This window comes from Leptonychotes weddellii, chromosome 9, assembly GCF_054177405.1.
Source record: "Leptonychotes weddellii isolate Sample4059 chromosome 9, ASM5417740v2, whole genome shotgun sequence".
In the NCBI taxonomy this organism is placed as follows: Eukaryota; Metazoa; Chordata; class Mammalia; order Carnivora; family Phocidae; genus Leptonychotes; species Leptonychotes weddellii.
Genome location: NC_138377.1, coordinates 6,734,537 through 6,746,983, shown reverse-complemented (window position 1 = coordinate 6,746,983; position 12,447 = coordinate 6,734,537). Strand labels below are relative to the sequence as shown.

Genomic DNA, 12,447 nt, shown 5'->3' with positions numbered 1-12,447 from the left:
TTCAGAGAGTTGTTGCTATTCTTTTCTTCGATCTTCTGTTGAGTTTGTAGGTGTTCAGATTGGTTTGATCCCTATCCAGCTGAATTCCTGAGACCAGACGAAATCCAGGTCTCCTACTCCTCCGCCATCTTGCTCTGCCCCCTGAGTACTATTTTTTAATATTCAGTGATTTGACAGATTTCTGTAATAAAGCTTGGCTTTTGTAAAGCTGGATTGATCAGTCTGGATTTGCTTTAGTATTGCTGCCTCCAGTTTGTCTCTCTGTGCCCACTGATACTCAAAAGCAGCCTATATTCAAGATCATCAACAGTTTTTACTGATGAATTAAAAAGATAGCTTTTGAATTTTCTTCGGATATTTTCTGCAGCATTTGCTACTGTTTATGTTTCCTTCTCGGAAAGATTGCTCCGGTGTCTTTCACGGGAACATGTCCCCTCTTGCTTTCCTGCTGCTTCTGGAGGTCCATGGTCATTCTCAGAGCAACCTCTGTGTTCTCCAGCTTTCCTTCCTTGGCTCACTTTTCCTTCCATGTGTTCTCTCTGAGTTCTCTCATCGATTTCATGGCTGCTCTTGATGTCTTTTTACTGTCCACTTCCCCATCTCTTATCTGTAGCCTGGGACTTGATCTCCTGAGTGCAGATGCACGGCCAGGGGCCTATAGGGCGCTCTCCGTGGATGCCCGCCAGCTCTCTTGTGACCAGGAGAGGTGTATATCAAGCCAGACACTGGAAGGCATTGTCAAGTCTTCCTTCACCAACGACCCTAGTACTTCTTCGTCTAGTCCTGCAGCTTTAACTCTGCGCTTTCTCTTCGTCTTTGCTGACCCTGTCTTGGTGCCTGTCATTTTCAGGTTTTGTTGGGATCCTCACTGCGGCAGTGACTCTTCTCTGCTCCGTCTTGCCCCCTTGTATCCCACTGTTCACGCTGTGGCTTGAGTGATCTAGCCTAGTTAAATTTCCAGAATGGCTTGCCCTGGGCTGGGGATAAAGTGCCAGACATAGGAGAATGGCATACGAGACCCTCTCTCTGGTCTGGTCCCTATGTAGCTTTAATCTTCATCAGTCTTATTTCCTCAGGATCTGTGCTTCAGCCATCCTGCTGCCCTTTGCCGCTTGATCTCCATATGTAATGCTTTTCTTGTTTCATTTTTCCCAAGCTGAGGTTAGGGCAGGTAGTATCTGTTTATAGAACCTTTGTGTTAACCCTTTCACAGTTCTTTCCATGCTGTATTGAAATTACTTTTCTTTCTCGGCAACAGGGCATCTCTTCTTGCTGTGTTCCCAGTACCTGGCATATTTTGTAGCACATAAAGTTTGAATTATTGAGCTTCCTTTTCCTCCTTTCCTCATTTGAACTGTGTCATATTATTGGGATACTATCCTTATTTTAATATTTAATACATTAAGTGCTTATTTAAAAAGATCTAATCTTGCTTTATTACTAATCAGCATCTGAGTGATGTGTCTTGGAGCTCATACCTTTCCATCTGCCTATGGTAGCTGTTTTTGTGACTCGCGTTCCTTCTTCACTCTGAAGTACTGTAGCTGCGGTTTCTTCAAAATCCTGCCGTTCCCAGCCGATTTGTGGTTTCTTGTTTTCCTTTGCCGGTCCTTCTTCGTCTTTTCACTGTCTAACGGGAGAATGCCTTAGGGCTCAGGCCTAGGGTTTCTTCTTTTCTCCACTACACTCATGCCCTAGGGTCTTGGCTTTAAATGAGTAGTGTTTCGATGTCGGTGACTCTTAAGTTTATTTCTCCAACTTGGACCATTCTTCTGAACTCAAGACTTGTATATCAACTGCCTGCTTAACATGTGGACTTGGATGTTTACTAAGCATCTCAGGCATAAGGCTCCCTAAAGCACCAGCTCTTCCTGCAGCTTCCTCCATCTTAGTAAGTAGCAACTTCCTCTTTTCAGTTGCTCAGGCTGAAAACCTGGAGGTCTCCTTACCTCCTCTTCTCCTCTTGCGCTCCATACCCAGTTTATCAACATCTCCTTTTGGCTCTTCTTTGAACATACGTCCACAGTGTGACCACTTATCACCACCTTATCTGCTACCACGTCTCATCATAGCCTGGCCAACCTCCCTGCTTCTGCCCTTGCCCTCTGCACTCCATTCTTCACTAAGAAGCCTGAAGAATTCTTAAAAAATCAAAAGTCTGATTTTGCCAGTCCTCTTCTTAGAACCTTCCAGTGGCTCTCTCAGTTCATAGTGACAGCTTTACGTCACCTGTCATGCTGGTGTTTGGTCCCTGCTGCTTTTCTGATCTGTCCCTTGTTACTTTCCACCTCACTTTTCTCCAGCTACTTTGGCCTTCTTGCTTTCCACAGACTTGCAGAGGCTTCCATGTCAGGGCCTTTGTGCTGGTTTGCCTGGAATGTTCCTCCCAGATATTTACATGACTTATTCCCTCACTGCCTTCCGACCACACTTCCAGGGACACCCTGTCAGTGAGGTTTCTCTTAGGAGCTTGCAACACACCTGCCTTCCTTTCCTGCTTTGTTTTCCCCCTGTAACACTTACATACTTTATACTTAATTGTTGTCTGTGTCCTACCACTGTTAGCTTCCTAAGAGTAGCATAGCGATTATTTCTTCCTGTTCATTACTAAATCAATTTCCTAGAAACTGGCATATCGTAGGTACGTGGTTAAAAATATTTGTTTCATGAGTGTGGGCAGCCTTATATTCCTGACTTAGTGTTCCAGGGCACCTGTGCTTTATTTGCATGAAATACAGTGTCAGCCACATGACGATTATTATGGATGGCAGTTCAAAGTTCTAGTGCCAACAGCCTGAACTACTGATACAGATGAATTCTTTTCCCCCCAAATTAGTGCTTTTTGGAACTTTAGCTCCCCCTTACCTTTTTTTTTTTTTTTGCCCCTTCTTAGAAAGGTTCCCTGGTTTGTGAAATTTAAGAAATGTCATCAGTTACCATCCTCTTGGGAATTCACAACTCACATTAGCATATCAAAGACCATGAGTACTTCTGAATTAAAGAAATCTTTAACTCAGAGTTTTCCATACTTAATTGATGATCCTATTGAAGATACCAGCAATTATAAAATGCCTTCCAATTTCAGATATGTTAAATCATGAAAAAAAAAAAGGCTTCAAATTGATGAAATATACTGTAATGATATCCTGAGACACCTATTTGGGAACTGAAATTTATTCTATCAAGGAGTTATAGATAAACAGACCTAAATATTAAGAAAGGGTTAGTAACAGGCTAATTAAAATAATGCTACTTCTTGTTCTGATATTACATATATCCCTTTTTCAAACAGCTGATATGAATTCTTCAAAATCGGTGGGAAGCGATGCACCCTGTGTTGTAAAAGTGGTAAGAAAATATTTTAGCTGATTTTCTTTTTTGTTGAATGGGTGTAGTATTTATTTTGTAAGACATCCTCTTTGATAACTAGAATTAATGAAACCATAAGGTACTACATTTTTAACAATGTTTGATAAATGTTTAATAAGACACAAAAGTATCTTTATAGTTTTAAGTAATTTAGTTCAAAAAGTCCATTTCCTCTCTTTTAAATTAGAGTGATCCTGGTATTTGGGGGAAAAATGAATGAAAGTATGGAGGTGTACAAATGTGGAATAAAAATACTCAGCTCATTCTTTTTATTTCAGCTATATTTACAAAAGATGAGCTACTTTTTTATTTATATCCCACAATACTATACTACTCTAATGAAATTTTATTGTATTTTATCTTGCATTTGCTTCTGAACTTCCACTTGGTCAATTTTTTTCATTTTATTTCCAGTTTTCCCTTCCCCATCCATTTTAGTAAATTTTTTATTTAATTGTGATCACTTTGAACCTTCTTTTTGCTAAACTAATGTTGAAATTAGTTTGTGATGAGTAAAGGTTGACAGCATCCCGTCTGATATAAGCATACTTTGAATAGTCAGGTCAACTTACACACTGGTGCACTAAAAGGCATTTTAACTACTATTTTTTGCTAAGAATATATTATGCATCTTTCTGCTTGCAAAGTTACATTTCTAACTCCTCTCAAAGTTCTTTACTCTGTGTGAAGAACATGTTTTTGTTAAATAATAGAAGAGATAACAGGTTCTGTTAATTTGGGCAAATTACATAAGTTCCCCACCCCTCCTTTTTTTCTAACGGCTACAGAAATCAGAATTATCCTCAAGTTTTGTGTTTTGGTTTGTTTTATTTCACTTTCTTTTCAATAAGGAATATATTTGATCCCTTGTGAATTAACTCTTTTGGACCTGAGTTGTTTTAGTGATTGTTTTTAATACTTTTTATTCAGGCATAGTTTTTACAAGGAAATCCATGGATACTAAATAATTTGAATACTTTTGACAAGTGCATGTACTTGTACATCTCCCACCTGTATCAAAATATAAAACATTTCTATCACCCCAGAAAGATTTCTTATATGGTGTTCTGGTCCAACCCCTACATCCTGCACCCTTGGAGGTAACTACTTACCCGAGTTTTTTTTCTGAAAAAAAATTTTTTTTTGTGCTGTGGATTATTCTTGCCTAGAATGTCGTATAAATTATACAGTATATACTGTTTTGTTTCTGACTTCTTATGCTCCACAAAATGTTTAATAGACTCATTCATGTTGTTGGTGTATCAATTAACTCGTTCAGTCTTACTGCTCAGAAAATTATATAGACATAGTCTTTTTTTCCATTTCCTGTTGATAGAGTTTTTGGCTATTATGAATAAAGCTTTTATAAAAATTTTTGTACAAGGTTTTTATTTCTCTTGGATAAATATCTGAAAGGAGAATTGCTGTTTATAGGAAAGGTGTATATTTAAATTTATAAGAAAGTACCAGACAGATTTCCAAAGTGGTTGTGCCATTTTACACATCCACCAGTGAGGTAGGAGAGTCCTGCTCGTTCCAGATCCTTGACTGTGTGGTTGTCAGGTGGGCGGGATTGTTTTGCAGCCATGGTGTTGGGTGTATAGTAGTTTCTCAGAGTTTTACCTGATGGCTGATTTTGATTAGTTTTCCCAAGGAACTGTGCTTACTGGCCATTGATGTATTTTGTGATGTGCCTCCTCAGTTTTTGTTTGTTTGTTTGAAATAACTAGGTTGTTTTGCTTTTTATAATTGAGTAGTAAGAGAGTTGTTCTGGATGCAAGTCCTGTTCCAGATGTGTGCATTGTAAATATTTTCTCCCAGTTTGTCGTTTGCCTGTTTGGTTTTTTGAATGCCTTTTCTGCACCTTTTGAGATGGATCATAGGATTTTTTTCCTTTATTCTGTTAATGTGGCAGTAATATTGATTGGTAATTTGAGTGTAAAACTTTTATTCTTAACATACACTCCACTTAGTTATGGTATATTATGCTTTATACATAATGCTGACATTGATTTGCCAGTATTTTGTTAAGGATTTTTCCATCTTTGTTCATGAGGGATATTGGTCTTTAATTTTTTTACTAATATTTCTAAATTTTAAAAATGTCCACTCTCATTGTTTAGTTTTGGCATCAGGGTTATTGGCACTCAGTTTCCTTCTTGCCCTGCAGAACCCTGGATCACCTCCTTTTTACTCCTGGTGCCTCTGTGAGGAAAGCGGAGTCTGGCCTGGGGCTCATTGTGTTTGTTTCCCCCCCCCTTTTTTTTTTAAGATTTTATTTATTTCTAGATAGAACGAGAGAGAGAGAGAGAGAAAGAGAAGGAGAGAGAGAGAGCAAGGCAGAGGTAGGGGCAGAGGGAGAGAATCTCAAGCAGACTCCCTGCTGAGCGCAGAGCCTGACTCCGGGGCCCTATCTCACGACCCTGAGATTCTGACTGGTCACCCACATGCCCTGATTTGTTTCCCAATTTTTAAAGACCACGGTCTATACTGCCTGAAAGGAGGGATTCCATCTGTTTTGTCCAGTTCTTATATTTGTTTATAGCAGTGGGCTAATCGGGTCCCAGTTACTCTGTCAGGCCTGTAAGTAAAGTTGATACCTTGATGGGCATATCCAGGCATTTTGCTTTTCTTTAAGCCCTTTCATTTTGGATTTTTCTCTCTCTTTGTGGACTAATATTTCTTTTGAAATACTCAGTTTGCTGCTGTATCAGAGGAAGAAAGTTCTTACTATTAAATTGGGTTGTTTGTATGGAAACACAGAATGTTATCTGCATTTGTCTTTGATATGACAGATTAAAATTAAAATCTGCAGGCAAGACCACTTTCTTCTTAGGATCTTAAAGTTTCCATTGTTAGAAGAGAGCAGGTCCACTTATGACTTCTCACAGTCTTGAGGTTCAAAAAACGTGGTTGGCTGTGACTACCTTGCCGTTGGCTGACCTGCACTGCCCTCCCCACGTGTTGGAAGGACAGCACCAGGGCCACACCTGACAGGTGGGGCTGGTGTGTCACCGTGTCTGTCTTCTTCTGGATAGCCTGAGATTTTTCTAACCGTGGTTTGGTTTAGAATGAAGATGCTCTTCTTATTATGGGTCATTCTAAGTATTTTAGTTGTTATTTAATGTAACCTCACTTGTACTCCCTGTTTTACTTACAGAGTTATGAAAAAAAATGAGTAGGAACAAGCATTTCCTAACTGCTTAATAAGGTAGTAAATTACTCTTTATTTCTAGTTTTAAAGCCTTTTGTTATCAAACCTAGTTTAGTGCTCTGCATCTCTCCTGTCTCCTAATTTAGTTCTGTTTCCATTGGCCTGTATTACTCCTCTTTGTCATTAGGACAATGGTAAACAGTCAGTTGATTTCTCTTTTGCATTTAATATCTTAGCAACATTTTCAGTGTGGTAGTTTGTGATCCTGGAAGAATGCCATAAACAAATCAGTGTTACTGACTTTCCTTTTCCTCTCTCGGGGAGAGCCTTGTAGCTGCTATTGCTGGTTCCTTCCCAGATCCTTATCCTCTCTGAATTCCTTGGAACTCTAGTAGCATTCATTCTGTTTACATTTATTTTACCATTTCAGATGCTAATATCCTTCCCACGCCACAGTTGCTTTTAATTTTGTATGTGTTTTTCTGCTTAGCAGGATTTCAAGTTGTTTAATGCTAAGGACCTCGTTGTAAACTTGTTTTCTTTATCACGTTTTTAAATGCCTATTTTATTCTTCTGAAAACTTTGTAGCCATAATTTCCCGTCACCTTTTGATTTCTTGGGGCCACCCACTTTCATCTCTGGTCTGTGTCTTTTCAAGTAGCATCATTTGCCTTCACTTGTGACGTGCTGTGACGTAGCTCTGTCTGCTACTTATTCTGTAAGTCTTTTGCTCTCAGAGCTTTATAATATTAAAGGTGGAAATGGTTCACCAAACACAAGCCTGTAAAATGAGTATCAGATCTTTCCAGTATGAAAATCAAATGTTTATGAACATTTGCCATTTAAAACATTAAGGTCTATTAAAAATCATGTTTTCAAAGAACAGGTACTACTCTTTGGGGGAATTTCAAAAGTAATTACTAAAAAAAAGCAAGATACAAAACTACATGTAGTATGGAGGTAATTTTATAAAAACAGCCATAAATGTGAAGAAAATATGTCAAAATATTTCCAAATTTTCTAAAATAAGCACATATATTATCTTTGGAGAAAAATCACCTTAGCAAATGTTATTTAAGAAATAATCGAAGGCTGGGTGGCTCAGTCGGTTAAGCGTCTACATTCAGTTTGGGTCATGATCTCGGGGTCCTGGGATTGAGCCCGCATTGGCCTCCCTGTTCAGCTGGGAGTCTGCTCCCTCTCTCTCTGTGTGCATGCCCTCTCTCTCTCCCTCTTTCTCTGTCTCAAATAAATAAATAAATAAATCTTAAAAAAAAATCAAAGGCAAGTTGAATTTTAATGTGAAATTAGACTTAATAATGCAATGGCATATCAAATCAAACAGTGGTTCTCCACTCCGGTTGTGCGGTATAATCAGAATCTCTGAGTGCAGAGCCTGGTTATTGGTATTTTTAGTAAAGCTCCCCACGGGATTCTTTTGTGCCTCAAGGTTGAGAACCACTGGTAGAGTGGTTCAGCACCTTCATTATTTTCAGTGGAATCATGCATGCTCATGTGTACTTTTGGGGATCCTTTCATTCAGTGAGGCGGCAGGTTCCCTGTGCTTCTGGTAGGGCTTCCCACCTCAGTGTGGAAGATTTGTCAAAAAATGTGGTTGCTGCTAATATGCATCCCTGCTCTGGGAAAGAGCTTTGGATAGTGAACCCACGAATTTCTTACATTTGGTCTTGAAATTAAGTTAAGACAGACATATTCAAGATAGATGTTTAGGTACATACTGAATATTTTCTCTCTCCTACCAAATGACCGTTCTGGTTTTGTTTAGGGCCTTATTCCTTATTGACTTAGGGGAGCAGCCTTGGAGCCGTGGTGCTGGGGTCACCAGAGATGGTAAACTTGTATTCTCTGCCTTTAGATAACTGAGATACCCTATCTGTATTTTATCTCAGGAAAGATGATGTGCAGTGAGAAATGGGAAATTGGTAAAAAGTTGGATAATGGAAGGAGGAAAAAAATACTCTTTTGTGTTTTCTTGTTAACAGCCTTGATAACGAATTAGTTTTCAGTTACACTCCCCCTTTGCAGTCTGTCAGTGAGCTCAGAGCAGAACTGAGGGGGAGGGCGGGCTTTTGGGTCTTGTAGCCTAACATAACAGTTCCTTATTTCGTGGTCCCTTTACAGTGTGAATGGACATAAAGTCTGTATTTTGAAGTTCCCTGGCAAGAAGTTTGCAGACTGATGTTTAATTTCTCTCACAGACTTTATGAGAAGTGACCTGAATTTTCAATTCATATATCATAATTTTTTGGTAGGAGGGGGAAACTTTATACAGCTTCATTTTTAAATGGCAGCCAGTTGCTTTTAGAGGGTGCCATTGAAATATATCACATTTTAATTTTTTTTCTGTTGTCATCTTCATTTTGACACTTAGAAGTCTTAAAGAAACGTTTAGTGATATTCTAGTTAAAATGTCAGTCCCAATTTCTTTTCTAAATCTTGGCTATTATAGAGTTGGCAAAGTATTTTAGATTTGAAATATGTTAATAAAATTTTAGTTATGAGTTAAGGTATTTTCTTCCACGGAAATAGCGAGCTTTGGCCAGAGTGCAATGCCAAGGAAGTAGCTCCTTTATTTTGTTATAATGGAACCTTATTGGATTAGAAAAAAGTATGAAATGAGCTCAAAGAGCCTTCACTGTAGTGGGGCTTTCATTATAATAGTCTGATTTATATAGGTTGATTCTTATTATTATAAGTTTAATAAATTATTGCCCGAAGGGAAGCTTGGAAATTAAAGTTGATATGACATAGGTCGAAATGGAATGAATCAGAATTTTATACGATGGTAATAAGCCAGGATTTGTCTTAGGAAAACCCCTTTCAAACTTGAATTATATTAATAAGCTATTCTAAAAGTTAGCCTTTGGAGAGAACTTCACCAAAATGTCTTCTCTTGAATTTCCACTACTTTTTTCATTTCTTTCACGGAGACTGCTGCTTCTGCTGAAGGCCTGGCTGTGGGCTCTGAACAGGTACAGGTGTCGATCCAGAGAGCACTGATGCCAAGAAAAGAGCCGCAGGTTATGGTGACACTTGAGGTACTGAGTCCAAAAATTAGGGATTTGGACTCATACCTTACATGTTGGTTAGCTTCTACTTCTTAAGAGGTGATGAGATGCCAAGCCCTGTGTACCATTCTGTATACTTACAGACAAGTATACTTACCTGGAACAAGGCAAGTTTATTTTCAGGTTCTGATCCACGTGTTAGTTGTGTATGTTGCCTGTTTGCGGTTGAGTGCTCGTTCTTAACTAGGTGCTGCCTGACTCTTTGCAGATTGGCCGACCAGTCTTCCTATACGTGCTTTAACTAGGGATTCCTAAAGCTAGTGAGCCTTATTGTCATTTCTTATAATGCTCTGCTGACCTTGGAACTCCAGCTGCACAGATGTTCTGTCCAAAATGACTTTCTTCCCGTATTTCGTAAAGGAAAAGCAACCCTAGAATTAGTTTGGAAATGTTAGCTTCCTTATTTGAAGTTTTCACTGCTTTTCAGAATTTTTCTCAGGTTCTCAATAAATAAGATAATACCAACAGAAATGATCAAACATGACATACTAACCACTTTTGATTCAGACACAACTTACTATTTAAAAAGTCCACAAAATTGTAAGGTCTTTTTTACCCTTCCCATATGTATTTAACAAGGCAAACTCCCAACAGGCTGATATTTCTTGTTTGTCCATGCCTTTTTGTGCATACATAACTCTTTACAATCATTTTAACTGTTACTATCCCTTAAAATGTAAAATGAATGTAGTCCAGTAAAATTGGTGGAAAACAATTATTACCAAGCCCCAGTTTCCTCTTGACTTTGAATTATCACGTGGGAAGTGAATTGTGGGGCTCCTTAGTTTGAAAAAGGCGGGAATCAGTGCCAGCAAGGAAGGGATGTCACTAAGTGGACAGTGCTTGCTCGCTCTGGAGTTCCAGAAAATTCCCTTTGTGACAAGGTTGGTTTCTGCCAGTCCTGATCAACTAGATACAAGTGTACTGAGAAACAGGGAAAAGAGCTGGATTTTGCCACTAATTGGTTAAGTCGGGTATTGGAATTTTATTAGATCTCAGAAATAAAATTCTGATAGCCCCTTGGTGAAACAGTTTACATGGTTGCCAGTTATTGCTTAAGAGAAAGCTTAACAAAGATGAAAATGAGTTTAAATATTTTTCTTAAACTTCTGCGAAGATGGAGCTGTATATCTGATTTTGAACATTTTATCACTTACAGAAGTGGACCTTGACAAAAATACAAGATTCATGGACTCTTCTGAGAATATCTAAAACATTTTGAAAGAGGGTGTGCCTTAAACATAGTTACAAACTTAAGTTATCACAATTACATTGGAAAGAAACACTGATGTTTTTTGACGTCAGTGCTTTTTGAAGTTTCATTAAAAATGACCCCATAATGTTAACGACTGCTAGCGCCAATTACCTCTTATGTTTTAAGGAGCCCAGTGACAATGGACCTCTCTTTACTGAATTGAAGTTCTACCAGCGAGCTGCCAAACCAGAGCAAAGTAAGGAATAAGGCACACTTACGCCTACACTCTTAAAGTGACTGCCGCTTGTTGTGTGAAGTCAAGACTAGAGCACTGGATCTGATATTACCATGCTTTTTGTTTTTTACTTGTATGAAAGAATTCTGATCTCTTATTGGGTTTGATATGATAAGATTTCACTTATATTGATATATAGAACAAAGTTAGTAGAGGATATAGGATTTAGTAAATATTGTTAAAAATTGAGAAGTAATCCTAATTCATGTATGGGACTCCCAGTCTTTTTGAGAATTTTTTCTAAACTCTGGAGAACATAACCTGGGCAGAGGGGGATGCTGTAATTGATGAATCAGAACAACCTGCAGGGAAGAGAGCTAGACCTCTTCAAGCCCTCCCCCGCCCCGCCCCGGGGCTTTATTTCCTGGTTGACGACCTTTGGAAATGAGGTAAACAACTTCCAGATTGGGTAAAATGTCTTTCTGGAGAAGTGAGTAACCATTTATATCATTAGAGCTAGTAACAGCAACTGGCATACTGTGGTTGGATTTTCTTTTTTTAAATGCCTTTCGCAGATTTTTCATTTTAAAGACAATGTTTAGAGCAGGATAAAATTTTGTGGGTTAATAAAAATGTTTTGATTGCAAGGTACTTGTTATTTGTTATTATAATGTATTGTTCACTTTTTTATGAAAAAAGATGAAATCTTATTGCATGTATAAGTACATTCTGCTCTTAATGATTTAAAAAATCATGTAAAACAAAAGTGAAATCATAGGCCTGTGTTTTTTAACTTGTAGTTCAGAAGTGGATTCGCACCCATAACCTGAAGTACCTGGGCGTTCCTAAGTATTGGGGGTCTGGCCTACATGATAAAAATGGAAAAAGGTAAAAATTTGCATGTTTTGTGTTTCTTCTCCCTGTTTTGAGCATTCACTGTCCATGGTTTACTGAGCACCTGCAATTCTGTCGGGCCTCCATCTGGGCTGCAGGGCATGCACTTAACAGAGATGAACAGGACATTATCCCTAGTCTGGAGGACTTGTGCAGAGCACTAGAACTGACTAGAGCCCAGCTGATGAGTAGGAACAAAGCAAAAGCACCCTGCATTTTTTCCTCTTACAAATAAGCAAGCAAGCAAACAAAAACTCCATGTTGTTTATGGGAAAGGGAGCCCTTCAGGCTTCAGTTTGGTGTTTCATATTAGATACATGATCTGCCCGTGGCAGCATCCTCCTCTTTATGACATTTCAGTCTAGCTGGTGAGAAAACACAAACAAGTATGAGACAATTATAACCACTAAGTGCTACTAAACTGTGCGACTCTGCTTCGTTCGTGTCTTAGGAGTTCTGAGATTGGAGAGAGAACCTTGTTGACACCGCTGAATTGGAGAAAACCTCCCAT

General features: G+C 38.6%; 1 protein-coding gene across 3 annotated transcripts in view; it reads left to right on the top strand.

Moving 5' to 3' along the window:
- Window positions 1–12,447, top strand: part of VRK1 (VRK serine/threonine kinase 1) — a 235,210-nt gene that overhangs the window by 194,531 nt on the left and 28,232 nt on the right. For all 3 annotated transcript variants that reach the window (XM_081829983.1, XM_031030676.2, XM_081829982.1), the window contains exons 3-5: window positions 3,293–3,348; window positions 10,994–11,063; window positions 11,843–11,930. In XM_081829983.1, coding sequence (XP_081686109.1) covers window positions 3,293–3,348; window positions 10,994–11,063; window positions 11,843–11,930 — 214 coding nt within the window. The remainder of the gene's footprint in view (window positions 1–3,292; window positions 3,349–10,993; window positions 11,064–11,842; window positions 11,931–12,447) is intronic.